The sequence below is a fragment of the Ursus maritimus genome, unplaced genomic scaffold (assembly GCF_017311325.1).
Source record: "Ursus maritimus isolate PB19 unplaced genomic scaffold, ASM1731132v1 scaffold_14, whole genome shotgun sequence".
In the NCBI taxonomy this organism is placed as follows: domain Eukaryota; kingdom Metazoa; phylum Chordata; class Mammalia; order Carnivora; family Ursidae; genus Ursus; species Ursus maritimus.
This window is the reverse complement of record NW_024423786.1, coordinates 27,045,284-27,068,341: the sequence shown is the minus strand read 5'-3', so window position 1 is coordinate 27,068,341 and position 23,058 is coordinate 27,045,284. Positions and strand designations below refer to the sequence as shown.

General features: G+C 44.0%; 1 protein-coding gene across 1 annotated transcript in view; it reads left to right on the top strand.

Moving 5' to 3' along the window:
- The first annotated feature begins 2,593 nt into the window (after positions 1 to 2,593).
- Positions 2,594 to 23,058, top strand: part of ATXN7 (ataxin 7) — a 92,532-nt gene continuing 72,067 nt past the window's right edge. The window contains 2 exon segments of the mRNA XM_008703169.2: positions 2,594 to 2,905; positions 3,134 to 3,202. Of these exon segments, the coding sequence (XP_008701391.2) occupies positions 2,605 to 2,905; positions 3,134 to 3,202 (370 nt within the window). The 5' untranslated portion in view covers positions 2,594 to 2,604.

The window sequence follows — 23,058 nt, the reverse complement described above, 5'->3', positions numbered from 1 at the left end:
TAAAGCGAAGAGGATACTTAGTATTTTTCACTTAAAGCCCTGTTGTGTTTTCTTTATTAAACCACTCAAAACCTGTGAAGAAAAAAAAGAGGTATTAACAGTAAGGACAGAAGGTGAAGTATTATAAAGTGCCATGATGAGCCCATTGGCTAGAGGTTATATTAATGAATCTTGGAGGATTTTCACACGTAAAAAGAGGGAAATCAAGCAGTGTCTTGGGGAAGTTGGTCTGTACTTCATGTTTGCCATTCTTCCCCTTATTTTTGTTCTCACACTTGTCTCAGACATCAGAAGGGCTGTACTCAACAGGCAAGCTCCCTTTGGTATCTACATAGCTTGGTGGCCCTAAGCTTTTTTTTAGTGGCAGTTCCAAATGACATTAAAATTCAAATTTTCATTTATCTCAAATATTGAATTACAAAATTCAAAGCAATTAATAAGCTGTACTTTAAGAAAACAGAAATTGGACATTTTTATGTCATTCTACAAATTTTTCAGTGATTTGGGATGAATGAGAAGTCGAAAGTGCACTGGGGACTTCCTCTTCCAATATTGAGGGCCTATATTAAGAGGAAGGAAACCTATTAGTATCAAGGGAATTATGTGTTTTGCCCATGCATTTTTCTCACTGATAACTCATGTAGGAAGTTAAAGCCTTAAAAGTGATTTGTTTTTGTCCTTCCAATAATTTCCATTTTTGGTTACTTTGTTTTTACTACTTTTTAAAAAAATATTTATGCATAATTTCACTTTTTGGAACTTACGTTTGCATGCAATCCAGGAAAAATTTTACACCATTATTTCTAAATCTTTTTTAAAATAAGTGTGTGTGTGGTCTTAAAGCTTGTAAAATTTCAACTGAAACCCTTTCTTATAAGAGCCCTGCATTAAGTTTAGGTTGCAATAACATTTCCTTCTTAATTTTTGCTCTTATTTAAACATTTTTGTTTCTCCTAAGTTGGACTTTGTTTCTTTAGCAGAGAAGTTGGCTGCCTCTGGCATCCCAGGTGTTCGAGACAAAAAAACATGAAACCCTCTTACTCCCCACCTAGAGAAAGCACCTGTAAGCAAACAACTATGACACATGTGCCACAGGAGTGCTGATATTATTGCCACGTGAAACGTGATCAAAATCCTTGTTCTGTCTCATGCTTCAGATTCTCCCATCAGTTTGAAACAAGAGAGCACTTATTGAAGGTGGCTGGTGTGGTCCGCTACTGTTTCAAGTACTTCACATGCTTTAGTTCATTAAGTAGCCTTTTATTTTGCTATCTTTACCTATCACTTAAGCAAAAGCTTTGCATCCTCTGTGTGTGTGTGTGTGTTGGGGAAAGGTGCTAAATTTTGTGGGCTAGTGCTTAATTTAGTGTACAAAATCTGACAGAACAGTATCCTCTAGACACATTTTCTAGGAATGCTGTATATTCATTCTCCAAGCCCCGGGTTCCCTCCCTGTCAAGCAAAGCAACCATAAAGAGGGAGGGACTAATAACTGGAATTAAAAAAATAGTCCGATTTTAAAATGGCAAGATTGTTTGTAATTTTCGGGGCGAACAAATCACTTCTAGGGGCAGTGGAAGGGGAAATAGAGAAATTTCGGGTAGTGTCTCCAAAACATGTACACGGATTCGCTTCCGTCTCTCTCCTTCTTATACTGATTTCATGGTTTCTTTGCTAGATGAGAAGTTCAAGTTCCCAGGGCGCACGCTGTGACCTCTAGTGGTGGGCATTGGGCGAACACCCGGCTTCGGGCTGACACCTGGGATGGCACCTGGGCCGCATTTCCTTGCCGGCTCGTGGTCTCCTACACATTAGGCGGCGGCTTGCCATTCATGCTTTTGACAGCTGCGCGGCCGCCAGCGAGCGGAGAGCGAAGTGCTCTCTGCACCAGCCCCTGCGCCCCTGGTCGGTACCCCCGGGCGGGAGGGCCTGCTGGCGACAACACTCAATGGTGGCCCGGGGCCCGCCGGCCGGCTCCTCCATAGGTGGCTGCGTTTCCGACTTCGCCCTGGCTCCACTCCGGGGGCTTGACGTGCAAACTTCGGCGGAGCGAGCTGAGAGGGAGGGACCGGCGAGGGGGAGGAGGCGACGGGAGGCGCCTCTGCTTAAGGGAGCCGGCCGGGCGCCGCCGCTCGGACGGACGCGCGGACGGAAGGAAGGAGCGGGGCCGCCGGGCCCGGCCCGGGGATGCGAGCGGCCTCAGGGTGGGCAGCCCGAGGGTCGGGGGTGCGTCTTCGGGCCTCTCCGCCGCGGGCAGCCGTGGCAGGGGCAGCTCCGGGCTCCGGCCTCCGTGCGGGTCTCGGCGGCAGAGGCAGGCAAGGGACCCTACGCCGCGGTGGCGGGCCGCCGGCGGCTCGTCCCCTCCCCCGAGGGGCCGCGGGAGTCGAAAGCGAAAGCGAGCCCGCGCCGCGGACTTTGCGCTCGGGGCGGGGGGTGGCCCGGGAGGAGGCGGGTTGAGAGGGCTGGGCGGCCGGGGGGCGCTGTCAGCGCGCCCCACCCGGCCTGCGGGCCGCGCACGCCGCCGGAACTCCCCGGCGCCTCCTTAAAAGCGGCCCCCGCGCGACTCTTTTCCCCCTTTTTTGTTACATTGTAGGAGCGGAAAGAATGTCGGAGCGGGCCGTAGATGACGTCAGGGGGGAGCCGCGCCGAGCGGCGGCGGCAGCGGGCGGAGCAGCGGCGGCGGCCGCCCGGCAGCAGCAGCAGCAGCAGCCTCCGCAACCCCAGCGGCAGCAGCCGCCGCCGCGGCGCCTCCGGCCGGAGGACGGCGGCCCCAGCGCCGCCTCCACCTCGGCCGCCGCCGCAATGGCGACCGTCGGGGAGCGCAGGCCCCTGCCCAGTCCAGAAGCGATGCTGGGACAGTCGTGGAATCTGTGGGTCGAGGCTTCCAAACTTCCTGGGAAGGACGGTGAGTGTCCACGCCCTCCTCTTCCCCAAGTCCCCCCTTGTACCCCATCCTGTGACCCTTTTCCCCTCCCCCCTACCCTGTGACCCGCCCGCTCGGGGGTCAGAGATGCTATTGCTCGGTTGGGGTACGCGGAGGTGCCCGCATCTACTCCGTGCGTGCGTGAGCGTGCGTCACACTCCCGGCCACTGATCTGCCTCTCCCCTCCTCCTGTGTGTGTGTATCTCCTAGGGACGGAATTGGACGAAAGTTTCAAGGAGTTTGGGAAAAACCGTGAAGTCATGGGGCTCTGTCGCGAAGGTGAGTCCAGCCCCCCATTGGAGTTTCTGCAAGCCCTGAGGAAGTTTTCTTGCCCGCTTCGCCAGGGTGGGGGACTTTATCGCACCTTACCCACTCCTTACCCCCGCGAGGATGCTGCTGTCTGAGGAGGAAGAAGGGGGAGAGCGGAACGTTTGGAATATCTGGTTTCCGGGGCTTCCTGTAATGGGGAGCGTCCTGGATCCCTTCATTTCGAGGCCTGGCTTGGAGCAGCATGAGCTTCGTTGCTCAGTGATAAGGTTTGGGGACCGGCAGTGAGTTTAACCCAAATCGGTTCTGGTCTGACCCTCTTCCCAAGAAACAAGTGGAGAAAGGAATTCTTAGCTTTTGAAAGCATTTCCACGAGTGCTTTAGGAGGCTTTGGAAAGGAAATTCTTGCCACCAGAAATTTTCTCCTGACAATCAAAATTGATTTCAAACTTTAGAAAAGATAACGCTTTGTCTGTGTAGCCTTATTTCTATTTAAGCTACAAAGTTGAGGATGCCTCAGAAGGGTCATCGCAATTGAGGAGCAGTTGGTCAGACTTTTTTTGTGTGCGCTGCCTGGATCAGGGCAGGAAAAGGTCCAGAATTTTATATGGTGAAATAAAGGCTTCACTAAAGGCTTCACCTTCACCTTCAGTGAAGCCTTTAGTGTCCATAGTTAGTGAAACCAGTGTCTAAGTATTGTCAGTTTTTAATAAAACTGATCCTTAGGGAAGTATACTTAGGGAAATACTTGTAGCTAAAGGTGTGTTTCCAAATGAAAGGTCAGGTATCTAGAAATCCTCAGCCTTTTTTTTCAGATTCTATTTTTCTTTGAATAGTCAACTTTGCTATCTAATGCCTGTGCCAGGCCTGGGCACACTGCTGTCTGGAAGGACTTCTGGAGGCCAGTTGACTTTAGGTTCAGTTTAAGTTGCTTCTTCTGTGGTAGTAAGGACAAGGCCTTCTTTGAGGTTTGGTATCCAAAATACTGAGTTTATATTCCCCAATGCAATTTCATTCCTCGTGTGTAGACATTTAGTTTGGCGTAGTTATTGTCCAGAACCCAAGAATAGGTAGAACTTCGGGGAGCTGAATGTTTTAAAGTCCAGAGTTGGCCCATTGTTACTCTGTCTCCATATTTACTTCTTCTTTTTAGAGCCTCCCCCCCCCCTTCATGTTTGTTGTTTTGGTGTTTTGAACTGGCCTCTTGTTGGCCTCTTGTTGGCCTCTTGGCACTATGATACCAGTGGCAGCTCTGTGAGAGCTTCCATTTGGAACAGATTATCGAGCAAATTAGTCGATTTTGAAAATGAGAATCGCTGTTTTGAGTTCGAAGGAAAGAGGGAAAGCAAAGGACTTGCTGGCGATGTTGCAATAGGAAAAATCAGTTGTTAGTCCGGTTTTAGTGTTGAGCTGGCAGTCAGCCTGAGCTTAAAAAATTAAAATCACTAGGTGGCAACTCTCATAGGAAGCAGTTGAAGTAGAGCATTAGAGAACCTGACCCACTCTTGTTCTCAGTTTTATTCTTTGGGTGTGGATACATTTCCCATAAAGGGTTTCTAAATCTGTGTGAAAACAGTGTGCTAATTATTGGTAATTCCCCAATAGAGGATGAGTAAGTGTGTTAGTGTTTCACTGGGCAACTTGGTCTGGACTGAACCAACCAAATTTAGTGGCCTGAACCCAATTTTTGCCATATTTATTATTTTCTGCTGGGACATACTCATCAGCAGCTTTTACTATGAGGATCTAAGACCTCTCAACTACCTTCTTCAGGCAAAAAGGGGTCATAGATTTGGTTGTGTATGCTTCTGACCTATCAAATGATGAGTGATTATTAAAAGGTGCTGTTTTTAAAAAGGTGCTCTAACCGTTCAGAGGATGCTGAAGGGGCCAGGATGGCTGAAATTCTGCCTGGCTGTTTTGAGTAGAGACTGAAGTTTTTAATTCAGTCAGTTCTTGATTATTTGTGACTTGATGGATTTTCTGAGACAATTTTAAAATTCAGACGTGAGAACATTCAGCGTTCATGCAGTGGGCTTTGTCTAACAACTCGTGTTGGGAGTTTTTAAGAAATGAAAATTCATTTTAAAATTATCAAAAATTATTAGACAGTTACTTTTTGTCTTTGGTTAGGATTATCTCCCTCCAAGAAGAGGTGTATGGAACTAAATCTGTACTGATTCCTTTTGGCAAGGAGGTTAAATTGAGAAGAAAATGTAGATAAATTGATCATATGGTTGAAGCACTAAAAATCAGAAACTTCCCATGTTGAAAGATGTTTAGGACTATGGACCAGACTTCTTGAGTTCTCATCCAGTTCATGGTTGTGCACCCACGGGTTAAAAACCTGGGTGCGAGAGCAGGTTGCCTAACCTTGCATTTGTTATTTTACCTCTCAGAATCTAGCTTTCCCTCTTTGTAAAAGGAAATGATGGTACCTGCTTCCCAAGGTTGCTGGAGTGGACGTTAAATTAGATAACATGTGGAAAACGACTCCTGCGTACTAATTCTTTCAACCCTTTAAACTGCTGAAAATCTTAGATTTGATTTTGGAATTCGATATTTATCTAGGTCAGAGGGTTTTAGTCTGGGACTCGAATGGCTTCAGGATGGTCATAGTTGCCTTGAAATCGTAGGCAAAAGTATGTATGTCTACTTTCTAGGGCAAGTATCGACAGCTTCTCTTGAATTCTCGAGGATCCTTCATGTATCTCTAACCCCAAAACTCACAACTGCTAAGCCAGGATTTCTGTCTTTTTCTTTTTCCTCTTGTAGCTTAGTTTGGCCAGTTCCCTCATGGCAAGACTGCCCAAGGGCTAATGCTGCAGGAGAGGTTAGAACTATTGATTTAGATGGAAGTGAGATTATTTGTGGTTTAGCTAATATATGATTCCTTTTCTTCCTATTAGCACAAGTAGGCAAATGTTAGGATAAAATTTCAGTTATCTTTCAGAGGTCAGCCTGTTTTCCGTTTGCATCTTCATATTTTTATTGACTTTTGTTTTCTGTAATTTGTAATATTAGTTGATAACAGAGTTGATCCGGGTGGAAAAAGATGGATAATAATTTTTACTTTTTTCAAATGATTAAGCTCAGGACACAAATTACCGTCTTTTCCAAAGGTAACTTGTGAAATTCTACATTTAACAAAATTACTTTTAGATGAAGTCATTTGGTATAGGTAACTGATTAAGGTTTCCATATTAGTGCCTGAACATATAGGGAGCCTTAAAAAATGAAAGTGTTAAATGCCTTAATTTCATGGCAGTTTCTAAAAAATAAATGGTGTCATTGGGGGAGTCAACAGTAGAGTTGGAAAAATGGCATTTTCTTTGGGAAGTCATCCCTAACTTCTTTTAAGCCACCTGTTGTAAAACAGTCAAAGTAGCTGGTACTTTTCCTTCCAATAAACACTTACCCTGTCACCATTGGAAAGTATGTATTATGTGCTGGCTCTTTCATTAGAATGTCAGCTCCCAGAGGACAGGAGCCTTGTTGATGGAGGCATATTCAGCTTTTGCACTGTTTGTGCTCAGTTAATATTTGCTGCCCAAAACAAATTAATTGGGCTACTTAGAAAGATTGAACTAAGTCACTCAAGGATGAAGAGGTCAAATGATGAATTTTCCACTGTGACCCCCCCCCCCAGGTACCTACTCTGTGGGAGGTAGGCTTTATGGCCCCAGGGAAGGCCAGAGGCTGTCTTTCAGCACTTCCTGTTGCTTTGTCCTGAGTTTAGCACTCCATTTACACTTTCCAGAAAGTGCAGACAGGACACCACCTCTCTTATCTGTGATATTTAGGCAAGGGAGTAGGATGGCAACCAGAGTGATATCCACACTTGATGACAGGTGATTTCCCTGTCATAATAACGATGACATAATTGAGCCTAGGGCAAGATGAAAAAGAAGTTAGTTGGCATCTACAGGCAGCTAGATTAAAAGAAAAGAAAATAAAAGACCGACTAAGAGGTGGGTAGCCTCAATCAACACAGATGGAGTCAACATACCAATACTAAATTTTTCTTTCCTAGGGAAAAAACTGTTCATAGTGAGTTACTGAAAACAAATAGGTATCTGTGTGAAGTACTGTAAAAGTAATTGCATTATAGGCATAAAACCCTCTTCCTGGAGTGAAGAACATTTCTGTTTTTCTCTAGGGTTTCTCTCTTATTCTTCCCCCAACTTTTTTCTTATGGACAATTTAAAATCTACAAAAGTACGGAAAAAATTTTAATGAGCCTTGTTGTATCCATCATACAGTTTAAACACCTAATGAGTCATGGCCCAATCTTGTTTCATCTCTACCCCATTCCCCACACGGAATTGTTTTAAAGCATGTCCCAGACAGCATATCGTTTCTTTGGCTTTCTATTTTCTGCTTACATGGATTTCAACTTGCCTCCTGCAAAATGGGAGCCTGTGTGTGAGCTGTACCTTCTTTTGCGGCAAGCCACACTGCCATTGCTGACCTCTTCCATGGGTGTGCAAGGGTTCTGCAGGTGGCAGTGTTTGCATGCTGCCTACATCTCAAGTGGTGATGGAAACTGAGCCTCAGATGGGAATCAGTGAGATCCAAGTTCACTGCATCAGAATTCTGTTAATACTCATTTAAGGAGCACTCAGGTGATTTGGTGGCAGGTCACCTACACTTGATGCTTTGTGGATGAGAGTTAGGGCTGGATTGAGAGTGGGCAGTGTTCTTGCTGACAGTTCATGTGTTTGACTCTCTACTGGTAAAGTCTGCACCGACTTGGGAGGGAAAGACCCCCCCCCCCCGGAGGCCTAGAGACCCTCCCACAACAGGGATTCTTTCCCCTTGATTCTGGCTTCTTAACTCTTTAATGCAAACTATAGCCCATGTGTGGGCCAAACCCTGCCTGCAGCCTAGCTAAGAATGGTTTCTACATTGTGAATCATTGAAAGAAAAACTCAAAAGAAAATGATTATTCCACAACCTGTGAAAAACATATGAGATTCAGATGTTAGAGTCCATAGTAAGGTTTCATTGGAACACATCCCCAGCTGTTCCTTTACTGATCATTTGTGGTGGCTTTCTCCATACGCAGAACAGCAGAGTCGAGCAGGTGCAACCGAAGCCGTACAGTCTGCTGGGCCCACAGTTTACTGTTTGGCTCTTGACAAAAAAGTTTGCCAGTTCTTGTTCTAATGGGTTCCTTGATTAATGAAGGGAAACTCATTCTGCAGAATGTGCTTCTGGTACTCCTCGAATTTTTCTGTTCTGAAGGGGACAGTCTTTAAAATACTAAAATCCATTATTCTTAAACCAAAAGTTTATTCAGTATTGAAGAAGTGTGTTGGGTTAGAAGGAATATGTAAGACTCTATGTAAGGTTTTGTGTAAGAAGGATCCTGTCCTTGTCTACTTTTGTCATTCACTGCCACTTCTCTAGGACATAGATCTGTTTAAGGGCAATTCAGATACAGAGCATCAACAAAGCTGTTATTGTCTCAGCTTTCAAGAGCCTTAAACTGTGGGGATGGTGCTTGGCTTCTGTTAAGGCTGATTGGAGGAAGAATTGAACTTTCATGGGATCTTCAAAAGGGTACCTGACTCAAATTCTTCATCATTTCTGCCCTTGCATTTGGCTTAGAGAAGCTGAAGCCTTGTTGGAGGTCGTCTTGGGAATTATAAAACAGATTCACCAGGAAACAGATCTGCATTTTGATTGTTGGAGAGTGTACACAGCATCTGTATGTGTGCATTCTGTCTCACATTTTTAAGATTCTGTGCTCGCTGAAGAGTGTATAACACCTGGCACAATCCATGCTGAATTCCTCAAACCAAAGGCCTTGTTGTTAACAGAAATCCTGTACATTCGCTGTAGTAGGATGGGGTTCCTGAGCTTTACCCCAGTTACAGTTTTGTTTCTTGTGAACTTTAACTTTGGGGGTGAAGCGTGAGGAATTTATGCATCATTATTGAGTGTGACCTCCATGTTCTGTGGCCTCATTTCTTATAAGGATGTCGTGCTTTCTCAATGCCGTATCTCACAACGTACCTATACGTGTGTGGACAGCTGAAGTTTGGTGAGACCTTTCATTCTGTGCCAGCACAAGTTTTTCTTTATGTAATCTTTATAGTACTCGTGTGATCTAGGTATTACTATATCCCCCTTTTACAGAGGAGAAAACTGAGGCTCAGAGAAATGAGGTAGCCCAGTGAGATCACAAAACACGTAAGAGACTAACCTAGATCTGCCTGACTCCGCGGCCCACATGCTTGACCCTCTGCTGTGCTGAGTCCATTCCAGACTGCTCACCTGCTTTTCATGAGCTCGAGCAGGTTACTGTGACCTTTGTTTTCCGTATCCTCAGCTAGAAAAACTGAACCTTACTGCCCCCCTCCCCCCATTTATTTTAAAGATACTGGTGTCTTTTCCTTGCTGTGCTTTACAGTAGTTTATACGTTGTGTTTAGCAGTTCTTTTATAAAATCTTTTCTCTGAGGGGCAGGGAAAGTGTGTGCGGTTTGCATTAGAAGTAATTGGCTTTAAAAAAAAAAGATTAAATGAAAGCTAAGGTTGCAGCAGATAGCAAACACAATCATCTGGGATTTGTACCATTAGGAAGAATCCTTTAAAAAAGAAGTGAAATTCCACTATTTAAATAGCATTTCAGTGCAAGATTGCTTTTAATCACATTGATATTCAAAGTTTATGGCTGTATTTTTAATAAATGTGCCCCTCTGATTATTAAAGTATTTTTTGATTGAAGTTCTAAGGAGAAAAAGAAGCCTGTTAGTAGACTTAACAGTTGGAGTTACTGTACTTTTGAGAGAAAGGCAGAGGATTACATTTATATTCATCTTGTACAGCAGGGATTATTATAAATGAGCAAAAGAAGGAAAAGAATGATTTTTGCATTTCAGGCACTCAATGTAAAACTAGTTGAAGTGTTCTTGTTCCTCTTTGTAATAAAGACCTTGCTAACATGAAATGCTTTTTCTGTTCTGTGTAAGCTTATGGCAAGCGAAAGTCATAGTTATTATCAATTACATCCACAATCTTAAAACAGAAAATGTTTCCCTCCCAGGTTATATGGATGTTTTCCACAACCTAGAACTCCAGTAATGCAGTAGGAAAAAAAAGAAAAAAAAAAAAAAAAAGAATGTATTTAACCAGTGGCCCCAGGCTTTTATATTGCAAATCAGAAAGTTTCCTAAATAAATTGGAGACTAGTGTTAGGGTTGCTAGCCTTCTAGAATATATGTAATTAGACACACCTACAGTTCTTACCATTATAAATGTATGAGGACCACTGTTCTGGAATACAGGATAGTTTTTAAAAATTGAAGAAAGTTTAAGAAAGGCATACTACATTGTCCTTATTTTTCTTATTTGTGGACTTCTTGGAGATCATATTATGTATTTTGGCATTTGAGAACCAGTGTCTCTTATTTATTTATTTTTTAAAGATTTTATTTAATTTGATAGAGAGAAAGTACAAGCAGGGGGAGCAGCAAAGGAAGAGGGAGAAGTAGGCTCCTCCCTGAGCAGGGAGCCTGATGTGGGACTCGATCTCAAGACCTTGGGATCATGACCTGAGCCGAAGGCAGCCGCTTAACAACTGAGCCACCCAGGTGCCCTGAGAAGCAGTGTTTTAAATCCATTTCCCAAAGTGTCTGTCATTGCAGCCCTGCCTCTGTGTGCTGCTATTAGGAGTTATGCAGAAAAGGGATTCCATGAGGTATGTTTGAAAAAGACAACGTTAGAGCATTAGGGGCAACTACCAGTTCTGGAGTTAAACAAACTTGGGCTCAAATCTCAGCTGTAGTTGCCGAGTAACTTGCTGCATAGCTTTGCTAAGCCTCAGTTGACCTGCAAAATGGGAATAGTAGCAGTACCTCATAGGGGTTGGGAGGATTAAATGGTACAGTGCAGTTTCAGCACTTGGTACAGTGTCTAGCAGAATAACTGTTCACTAAGTGTTAATTGCTAATTCTGTTAATTTTATCAGTAATGAAGAGGCAGTGTCATGAGCATGCCTCTAAGCCAGTGGTGGACCAGGACTGTCAGGGGAGCAGCAGGAAGTGAGATGCCAGTTTTCCTTCAGCAGGCTGTATGTTGGCAGTGAGAGGAAACCTCAGCATGCTCAGGGGAGCAGAGGGTAGGAAATGAACCCAAGTTTCGAGTTTTCTTGGACTCTAGTAAAAATGAGAAGTGGGAATTGACATTTTTTGTTTCCTCCTTTCGTCCTCTCTTTTTGACTTGCAGAGAGCAGCCCAGTGTGGTTATTTACGCACTCCTGCTTATGCAGAGTGGCACTGCTCCTCTTCTGGAAGCCTCAAGTTTGTCTTTCGGTAGCTTCTTAAAACGTTTTACAAACCTCTTTTTCTGAGCAAGAAAGGTAAATTACTAGTAGAACAAATCATCCTCACTAAATTGTGCAGTGCGTAGGGTGACAGAGGCGCTCTTATTGATGTGATTTGGTGTGTGTGTGATGGTGGTCACAAGGGGTTTTCTGCCTGGTGAGGGAATTTAGAAAATTGCCTTTTTAATTCTTGGAAATTTCCAGTCCAGCTTGAAGCAGTTCTTCATTTAAGTTACCTTGTTCTCTTTGGAAACTATACAGACAGATATGTTTTAATGGAAGAAAACACCATTATTATTATAGAAGTTAATACCTATTCATTGTAAAGATTTTACAAATAATGGAAATATGAAACACAAAAATTGTCATTCTCTGTAATCCCATTCTGGCCAATTTTAAATCTTCAGTTGTCGGATTTGGATGTAGGGCGATTCATACTTGATCAAGGACACCCATGTAGCTGCTTTGGGCACTTCACGATAGGCAGGACTCAAACTTGCTAGCCTGGTCATTTTATTTCCTGACAAGGTCCAGACCTTGTCTTTTGGCAGGCCTCAGGATATTTTGTCCAGCATGATTCCTGCCTTGAGAATCCTCTGGCTGTTTTGCCTTTGTTCGTTTAGTTTTTATCCCACAAACGTTTGATAGACAATTTATCTGTGCCTTTTGCTGTCCCAGAGTCTGAGGGTACAACTGCAAACAAGGTAAGAAGGCACAGCCCTAACCCCCAAGTCAGGCAGTTGGTCAGCAAATATTTATGGAGTTACCCACTAAGTGCCAGGTTCTCTGATGGGTGTTGGGGATAAGGTGACACAAGTCAGAAAGAGCCCCCGCCCTTTGCCAAAGGGAGACACAGTAAATACACAAACATTTTTCAAGGACGTAGAGTGCTGTAAAGTAGGCTAATGATGTGAGGGGTGGGAGGAGGGTTCTAGCTAACATGATCAAGGAAGGCTTTTCTGAGAATTTAGCATTTGAGCTGAGATATGAAGAGTGTGAAAGAAGTGGCCGCTGGATCTTCTGGGAAGGGAGGAAAGAGCGTTCCAAGCAGAAGGAAAAAGCAAGTACACAGCTTCTGAGATGGGAATGAAGAGTGGAGGAAAATGAGGCTTGTGAAGGTCAGATCACAAAGGTCACGGTCAGGATTTGGGTTTATCCTAAGCATAATGGGAGCCTTCAGCAGGGGAATGGCCTGATTGTGAAGTGTGAAAACCGCCAGCTCTTGTATGCTGGGGGATTGAGGGGAGGGTGTGGGCCAGGCAGCTCAGTGAGAGGTGGTGGTGGCAGTGGCAGACCAGGTGTCCTGCTAAGGGTGTTTTAGAGGCAGATTTGATGTGACTTAGTGAGGGATTGGATGTGGATGAGGGGGAAGAGTAAGAATTGAGCAGCCGAGTGGTACCATAGTAAGCTGAGGAATGGTGGAGAAAGTGGAGACTCCGTCAGGAGCTCAGGTTTTGGCCACAGTGTGTGTGAGGTACTTAGCATTCACATGCAGCTACGGAGTCAGAGTCGGCAGCTGAGTGTATGGCCTGGAGCTTGGCAGCCAGCCTGTGCTGGCGGCCTCGTGTGTGTCTGTGTCACCAGTGTACAGAGAACGTGGAAGGCTGTGGGACAGGGTGAGTTCCTCCAAGGTGCCAGTATCCACGAAGAGTAGAAGAGGGCCAACAGCAGGGTCCTCATGGAGGTGGGGGAGTGGGGGAGGAGGAATCTGCAGGAGGAGGGAGGAAGCGCCAGTGGGCCGGAAGGGAATCCAGGTGAGTGGTGTAGAATTCAAGAGAAGAAACACTATTAATTGAGGAGTGATTGCCTATGTCAGATGCTGTGTGAAGTAAAGCCAGGCCAGGGAATTGATCTGTGGATTGGCAGTTTGGAGGTGGTTAATGACCTTAATCAGGAGAGTCGGAGAGACAGATGCCTCATTGGAGGGGGCCATTGGAGGGTGGTTGGGAGGGGGACTGCTGGAGTGGGCTGTGAGGACCGGCGCTGAGAAGGTGGAGAGGACAAATGTGGGCAGGTCGCCAAAGGGTTTGGCTCTGAAGGAGAATGGAGAAATGCGGCAGTAGCAGGATGGGAGCATGGATAAAGGGGAGTAGGGAAGGTTTATTTTATTCCATTTTATTTATTTTGGCTAATATTAGCGCATGCTTGTCTGCCACTGCAAGTATGCAGGAGTGGGGGATAATTGATTGCATGAGAGAAGATGGATCATCACAAGGATAATCCTTTGAGATGAGAAAAGGGGATGGGATCAGAGCCCAAGTAGACAGGTCAGCTTTGGATAGAATGAGGCTTTTTTTCTGTTGTAATGAGAGATTGTAGATTCAGTTATAGGTAGAAATGTGGAATTGGGGGAGATAAGGTAATTAGTTCTTTCCTGTGAAGTAAGGGAGAAGTTAGGAGGTCATCAGTTGAGAGTGGATAGGAAAAAGAATTTTGTCCACCACTTTTTCAAAGTATCTAGATGGGGTGGGGGAGGGTGGATAGCCAAGTAAACTGGCAGTTATGTATCCTTTGGAGGCTTCCCAGTGCACTTGGAGGAAATCCAAACTTCTAGCAAGGCCTATGAGGCCTTGGATGGTGAGAGGGTAAGCCCAGAAAACCAGGAATCTTAATAACTCTAGCGTGGAGGACAGAGTGAGCTGGTGGGGAAGCAGGGGTTAGGTAAGGAAGGCTTTTGGAGATGAAAGGGAGCGTTGGAGCTATTGCTGATTCTTGAAGGAGTTCGCCAGTCTCGTGTAGGAGCAGCTTCTGAGGTGACGGCATCTCTGCGAAGGAGCCTGGAACTTGGCTGTAGCCCTGGGAGGTGAGCACTGGAGGGCAGGAGGTGGAGCTGGTTGCAGCAGGAGGAAGGTCACTCCAGAGAGTGGGTGTTGAGAGATCAGCATGGTAGCCGTGTGGAAATCGAACTAGCCGTGGCTAAAGTAGAATTTGGAGGCCAGTGGGGCATTAGCTTACCTCCTTCATGTGAAATCTCACATGTCTACGTAAGGATAAACTCAGGAAGTGAGGTTTTAAAATACAATTAAAGCCTAAGGTGGATTGTTTCTCTCTGGTAAAACTCTTAAATGTTTCCTTTTTTTTTTTTATTTAAGATTTTATTTATTTATTCATGAGAGAGAGGCAGAGGCAGAGGGAGAAGCAGGCTCCCTGCAGGGCAGGGACCCCGATGCGGGACTTGATCCCAGGACCCTCGGATCATGACCTGAGCCAAAGGCAGACATCCAACCAACTGAGCCACCTAGGCACCCTAAATGTTTTTTTGTTGTTGGTGGTGTTCATTCATTCAGCCTGTATTTATTGAGCATCTCCTTTGTGCTAGATACTATTCTAATTTTCAGAAAAACAGCAAATGTTCCAGAACTGCCCTCATAGAGCTTGTATTCTAGTGGAGGAGATGGGCAACAAAAAAAAAAAGGCAAAAAACAAGAAACCAGGGGCGCCTGGGTGGCTTAGTCGTTAAGCATCTGCCTTCGGCTCAGGGCGTAATCCCGGCGTTCTTGGATCAAGCCCCACATCAGGCTCCTCCGCTAGGAGCGTGCTTCCTCCTCTCCCGCTCCCCCTGCTTGTGTTCCCTCTCTCACTGACTGTCTCTCTGTCAAATTAATAAAATCTTTAAAAAAAAAAACAAAACCAGAAACCAAAATGGAACATATAAATGTTAGGTGGTAATGAGTGTTGTGGAGAAAGATAAGTATCAAAGGTACAATTTAAAATAGGGCAAGGAGTTTTCTGAATCCAGGCTTAGAGAATATGAAGGTGTGAGGCATCTGGATGTCATGGATGAGCTTCAGGCAGAAGGAACCGCAAATTCAAAGGCCTGGTGGGAGAGGATCCTAGGGTGTTGATGGAAAGGCAGGGGGCTAGGGTGGCTGGGGAAGTTGAGTAGGAGTATGGTAGAAGACACATGCCACATGCTGAGGGCTTGGGGTGAGTTGGGGAGGCAGATCCTATAGGGCGTAGCCCAGTGAAAATTCAGATCCTTTTCCTGTGGCCCACAGGCCCTGCTTGGTCTGGCCTCTGCCAGGCTGTCCAACCTCCTCACCTTCCATTTTTCCCCTTTGCCTGTAGTGCCTCAGGGGTGCTAGCCTCCTTCCAATTCTTCACACACTCTGGGCTCTTTTGCACTTCTGAACCTTTGCATATGCTGTTCCCTCTGCCTGGGCTACTGCTGCTGCTTCTGGTCCCACACCTTCCTTAGCTTAGGGGTCACTTTCCTAAAAGGAGTCCTCCACGTCACTATCCCTTTGTAGCCCTTATCAAAAACTATTAGTATCTTGTGATGATGTGAAGCAAGCCATCACTCTTACTAAAATGTGGCCTTACTGTTGGGTTTGGGGTATAAGTACTGGGTAGAAGGAATTGTCTTGGCTAAATTTGCAAGGTCTTGGCTAAATTTGCAAAATTGCTTTGCCTAGAGGGAAAAAACAATATCGACCACCTGCTAATAATGTTCTTTGGCCTCTTGTTGGGGAGGCCCGGTAGTGTTCACTGCAGTAACATTCGTTCCCTTGTTGAATATAAAGTTTGATAGACCCTTGTTCATCGTTGCTTTCAATGTTCTAGCACCCTCTTTTTGGTTGAGTAACAGTGTGCCGTGAAGAGAGAAATGGTTTTGGTTTTGGAATAACTAGTTTTGTAGGAATAAATGACAGTGTGCCTGAATCCCTCTATTACATCATCGGGGTTTTCTTTCCCAAGATAAACTCTGTGCTTTTTTCGGCCTCTGAATAGGAAATTTATTTTCTTCCTTCCCTTTATTCGTGTTTCTGGGCCTTTTTCTGTCTCCTCTGATGAACCACTGTACTAGGGACAGGCTCAGAGTTTACTGTCGATTTTATGTACTACACTTTCTATTCCTCTTATCTTACTTAGCCTCATGTCTGAGCAGCTCTTCATTGTTAACTGGCAGCTGCAGTGGCTATTTCTTTAAAAGATCTTGTGTGTTTGGTAGATGTTTTCCTAAAAGCTGGTGGCTGTTGCTGAAAATAATCTGTTGTGTGAGTTTACAATCTCTCCATGAATCATAGTCTCTTCTCATTAAATAGATAGTTATGTCAGGGTAACAAATAAAACAACTAATTTTTTTGTAGTTTGAAAACCAAACCATCCAGATAGATTACTCAAGTTGGTAAGCACTAGGATTCATCAATTCCCGTGTGTTTGTAGAAACTTTGCGAAGATCCTCTTTTTTTCCTTGCTAGTAATTCTGAAATAAAAACAGCTCCTTAAATAAATATAGGGTTTCAATAAATGGCATTTAAGAATTATGAAAACATGTCAAATCCTGTTAGCTATATGGTTTACATACCCATTTTACTTAACACTGGGAAAATGCTTTTAAGAAGTACCTTAAGGGGCGCCTGGGTGGCACAGTGGTTAAGCGTCTGCCTTCGGCTCAGGGCGTGATCCCGGCGTTATGGGATCGAGACCCACATCAGGCTCCTCCGCTATGAGCCTGCTTCTTCCTCTCCCACTCCCCCTGCTTGTGTTCCCTCTCTCACTGGCTGTCTCTATCTCTGTCGAATAAATAAATAAAATCTTAAAAAAAAAAAAAAAAAAGAAGTACCTTAGAACTTGAAAAATGAAGCATTTTAGCCAGTACCTAGTAACTAGTGTTAGTGACTCTCATTACTTGACCACTTCCTGTGTGCCAGGCACTATACCAAGAGCTTTACGTGGATTGCCTCATTTAATCCTTACAAAGTACTGCAAAACAGGTACTTACCTTATCACCATTTTATTTTGTTTGTTTTTTGGTTTTGTTTTTTTTTTTTTTTTTTAAAGATTTACTTGAAAGAGAGAGTGTGAGCAAACTAGCAGGAGTGGGGGGAGAGAGAGAGGGAGAAGCAGATTCCCCGCTGAGCCCATGGGGATGGGGGGAGCCCACTCCCAGAACTGAGATCATGACCTGAGCCGAAGTCAGATGCTGAGCCACCCCAGCACTCCTGTATTATCCCCATTTTAAGGATGAGAAAACTGAGGCACAGGAAAGTTAACTTGCGCCAAGTCACACAAACCCCTACGGGGGACACTTGGAATAGGCTTTGATTTATTGGTAAGCAAGTAGAGTATCAGTGCACACTCCAGAGAGCAGTTTAAAATCAAGGCAATAGCTTGGTTGGTGTTTTAGGGAATAGCAGCAGCAGTGAAGTTCTGGGGGGGAGAGTGGGTGTATTGTGTGAGAACTTTGGACTTAAAATGTTGGGGATGGTGGTAGAGGGATTGAGAGAGAGAGAATTAGGCCATGCAGTGATTTATTGAAAATCCATAGTAAACATAATTTCTAGAATGCATGGTGGAGAAATGGTTAACTCTACGAAAGTAAATCCTAATAGTTTGTTAACTGAAACAGGAAAAAGTAATTTAGACATTTCTTAAATACAACAGGGAAGTGGCATATATACTAATCTCTGAGGACAGTTTCTTCATCTGGGCAGATAAATAAATACAGCTAATACAGTCTTTTATAATAATGCACAAAGATGCTTGTAATCCAGAGATTCTCCAGGAGTATTTCTTTTGAAAATGAGACTCACTAAATTTTACTGTCTCACTTGACAAATCATTTTCTGGTTGGTATTAAATAGCTAAATTGATTGCTGTGATCTTTCATTCTTGTTTTTGCATCTCCGCTGGTCTTGTTGATACTGCTTCCCAAAAGAGAAATAGGTTACACCAACAGCAAAACTTTCCATCAGATATTTTTCTTTGCTTTGGTCATGTTGTGTTACTGTGGTCTTGCCTACGTGCAGCACGATTGGCACAGGCAAGTGGGAGTTTTCTTGAAGGCCAGGCCAGCCTGCTCTTCCTAGCCGCAGAGCCACTCCCAGCATTCTGTCTTTGCTGTGCGCACAGTGGGTTCACGCTGCCTGTTGTGAGTACAGACATGATTGAGAGGCTCCCCAGCCATCCACAGGAACTGGAAATTACCTGCTCGGTAGCCTTTGACAGGAATCTAGGGTTTGAAATGGTTATGACTAAATTGAACATAATTACTTAACTACTTTTCTCTCTCTCTCCCTTCCTTCCTTCCTTCCTTCCTTCCTTCCTTCCTTCCTTCCTTCCTTCCTTTTGAAAAATAGATCTTAATGTGTATTTTAATGGTTTTCAAAGAGTGCTGATTACTTTGAGAGGTCAGACTTTAATGTTTGATTTTGGTAAAATTTAGCAGCCCCTGTTCAGAGACAGCTTTTCCTTCCATTTTGAAAGATAACAAGTTTTTATTTTTATTCCTAAATCCCCAGGAAATTTTCAGTGCTGTCAGCTTTATGAAAAGGTAATTAGGGAGTGAGTAGGGAATATGTCTTGCAAGCGGTTGGTCTGGCATCATCACTCAAGTTCTTATTTGCCTGATGAAAATATCTTGTAATAAGATCCCTTTGTGTGCAGCCCCTCCACAGCTTTCCCTGGAAGGCCTTGGCCATAATTACATCTATATCTGGGCACTGTCAAATGAAGAGAGGAGCCAGAGTAGACGAACAGCCACCTGATCTTTTTTAGATCCCACAGTTTAAAATTTGGGGTGGCTTCTAACATACCCCTATTGCTTAAGGATTTTTGTATCAAGGTTTAAGACACTGGACAGGTGGCTCCTTCTTTGGAGACATACTAAGAGCATGTGCACTGATTTTGTTAAATATGGCTGTGAAGTACCATATGCGGCATGGGAGAGTAGAGCAGTCTCTTTCAGACAACCACTAAGGAATTAAAGTGAAACACAGAGGGATCTAGAAGAGGTCAGCCCTTAAACCTGGAGTCAGTGGAGTGTTTAGTGGAAGTTCTAACTTCTTGTTTCTACTGCTGATCTTCTTTCTTACTTATAAGCACCACTGTCCTCCCTTCCCCGCCCCCCCCCCAAAAAGTAGAGGGGAAAACATGAAGCTTAATTACTCAAAATTTTAGCTTAGTTCTGATAAAGGGTTTGTGAGCAATACCTGTGGATAACCATGTGCGGAGTCAATGCATGTAGGGTGCTCGGCCTTGACTGCAGTGTCAGGAAGGAAGAGCCCCTGGAGATGAGAGAGGGCATGCATGCACTTGCTCTTCCTGCAGAAAACAAGTCAAAGCCCTGGCCTCTGACGCCACTGATGGACCGAGCCTTTCCTTAGAGCCTTTTGCCTTCTCTTCAGAAAAAAGGTACATCATTGCCATCTCCTTTTTTTGCTTTGTTTTCAGTGGTCTTGGCCGTATTTCTTCTGTTATAGGTGGTCTCTTTTGTATACCCACACCCTTTTTAAATTGCACCTCCCCTGAAAACCCTCCACTCTTACTTCAGGAAAAGAGTTCATATGAAATCCCGCTCCCTTGTAATGTTTCCAATCTCGTCATGATGTAGGTGACCATTGTGACTGTGACACACGTGTGTCAGGAAAGAGAAGCCTTTAAATGGAGAAGTGGGAGTAGACCTACGAAGAAATAACTAATGAAAGGACTTTGAAATAAGCAGTTCTCAAACTGGGTTTATTTGAGCAATGGGAGGTCCTTGAACCCCTTTGTAGTCATATGCATAATACTGTCCATATTTGCCTAAGTACAGTGTTCTAAAAAGAGAATATACTTTTGAACAGATACTCAGAGGCCTTTTAAAACCCAATAGGATTTGGCACCACCAATAAAAATACCCAAAGACTTCTTATAAGCTTGGAGCTAGTTTCCATTATTTTATTTGTAGTTGAAGCAGGTTTTTTTGTTCATATTCAAGATAATTTAAAAAATCTCCTGTTCAGTTTCTGAATCTTTTATTTTACTTAATGCTTTCACAGCACTTTTATTTTCCGTAATTTTCATTAGAAACGTATAGTATTCTGGCTGCATTCAAGGTTAAGGGTTATAGTTGACCAGTCTGAGAAGAGAAGATACCCATTTTTTGTCGTAATGATGCCTTGTGGATCTGCATCATCTCTGACAGGCAGGTAGATAAAAAGCTCAGTCCCACCTGACATTTTGTCATGAACCTCTTTATAATTTTGGGGAAATAAGGGACAGGCTTTAGGAAACAAGGGTGATCTTTCTGAGACTCACATCGAATAATGTTTATTATTGCTTAAGTGATTTGCTCTTGCTTAACTGACTTCATGGATTCCCATTGCCCTTGGGGTAAAGCTAAAACTGCTCAATGTGGCTGCTGGACATGGTTCTGTTTGCCTGAGGCTGACACAGCCTCTCTGCTCCTTAGTATTTCCCTCTGGGTTATGTCTGTCTCTGTGCAGGGTAACCACCCCTTACGCCAGGCAGCCTTCCCCTCCCTGCTCCCTTTCCCCTAATTCCTTCCCCCTCAAAGAAGGAACATTAACTTTCATCTCTCAGGTCCCACCTTCAACCTTAGTTCTTTCAGGCAGCCTTTTTGGGCCTGTGGTCCAGCTTTAAGTCTGCCACATGCTTTTTGTGTTCCTTCCCATGTCATTGCATTGTGTTCTTTTCTTTTCTTTTCTTTTCTTTTCTTTTCTTTTCTTTTCTTTTCTTTTCTTTTCTTTCTTTCTTCCTTTCTTCCTTCCTTTCCTTTCTTTCTTTCCTTTCTTTTTCTTTCTTTCTGAAACTACTGCATTGTAGATTGTATTATGAACGTACTGTGGTTGTTTAAACGCAGTCTCCATTGATGGATATTTAGGCTCTTAGTAGTTTTGCTGCTTTTATCGACAGTGGTACAGTTCAAGTACTTTTATAAGCTTCTTAGCACTAGTGAAATTTTTATTTGCTGGTTTTGTAAATGAACAAATGGAAGGTATATTTAAATAGATAATGCCAGAGTGCCCTCCAGAAAGGCTTTTCTGGTGTCAGAGGTCCAATTATATGACAGAAAAGTTTGTTGATGGCTGGGAGCACAGTTCTTTCTCTTGGAGTCTGTCTCTTCTTACGGAACTGGCAGGCTTGCCTTTTTCCCCTGATTTCCTACTCCCCAGGTTCTGGGCTGTTGAAAATGCAGTCTTCCTGTCCTGTAGAAACTTAGAGCCCTGTGATTTGAAAAATGCAGTCTCACCTTCAAAGTGTTGTCCTTAAAGGAAGAGTTCATTGTATGCTTCCTGGTTACAGTGATTGTCTTCATCTGAGAATCACAAAGTACCTGGGGTATTCCCTCTTTAATCCACACAGAATCGGGGGTGCCCTTTTTTGCCACCCAACGTTGACTTTCTTCATCTCCTCTGCAAGCCTCAGCCTCCAAGTCTCAAAAGCAAAAGCTGTTTTCTACCTCCCTCTAGAAAGTCCATGATGAGTGAACTGTACAGCTCATAACAGGATTTGGGGTTGAATAAGGAACAGAATGTTAAGTGACTGTAGTCTCAGCTACTTTTCTTTTACAAAAAAAAGAGGAAATAAAATTTCCCTGTGACTGTGGTAATCTCCCTTGTTTTCCCTCCTGAAAAAAATGACATTCTTCATTGGGTATTGAAATAAACTTTTGCAGAGCAGTTTGTTAGATAACCTTTCTGGGGAGGGAAATGGTTCCTGCTGAAGGAATAATAAAATTGATATCTCACAGGTACCTAATGGAGCAAGTGGCTAGTTGATTATTGTTAGTTTGTATTGTATTTAAGATGGAACTTTTTTTTTTTGAAGAAAGTTAATTGGAAGTTGGGTGATTGATTTATTTGCAGATTTTACACTTGAAAAGTATGGATGCTCATCCTTATTTTCAGAATCATCAATTGCCCTAACTCCGTTGTAGCTAATGGCTAACCCTGCATTTGTACAGAGAAGCCAAAGACTAATTCCTCCAGGAGCTGGGGAAGTCTGAATACCACCCCCTTGTGTCCTGTCCTTTCATGTTTGCCTGCCAGCTGGCAGCCTCTCCCACCGCCTCTTCATTCCTGCCTACTCGGAGGTTATGATTGAGTCTGGCCTCTTTGGCGCACCGTGTGCCGAAGTTACGCCACTTCTGGGAAGAGAATTCACAGAAAAAATTGCCTGTTTCTCTGGGTTCTTGGGGGCAGGGGATGTTTTTGTTTATGCTGATGGGAATCACTCTTTGAACAATGGAAGGAGAAATCAGAAAGCAGACGGTCATCCTACACACACCTCTTTGCAGAGATCAAGATGGGGTGGGGGAACACTGGTAAGAGATGGCCTTTGTGAGAGGCAGAAAAGGAATACTTCTGGTTGGTAACTGAGGGAAGAGGGTGAAATGAAGAGTGTTACATCCTGGTGACTCAGTTTTTTTAAGTACTTCCTCTCTGGGTTCCTGTAATCACACCAAGAGTTTTGCAGGGTGTTAATGCTTGTTGCACTGCGCTTTGCATTTCCTGGGTTACAATCCCTGCTCCTTCACTTCCCCACTGACCTTGGGCAAGTTATTGAATACCTCTTAGCCTCCATTTCCTCACAAGTGGGCATGGGTTAGGATAGACTTTCCCCCATAGGGGTTTTGAGGGTGCTTTAATTAATAGAGGGTTTTTCAACCTCAGTGTTAATGACATTTGATGCCAGATAATTCTTTGTTGTGGGGGAATGTCCTGTGCATTGTAGGGTATTGGGCAGCATCTCTGGCCTCTGCACTGGGTGCCAGAAGAACCACATGCCCAGATGTGACAACCAAAAATGTC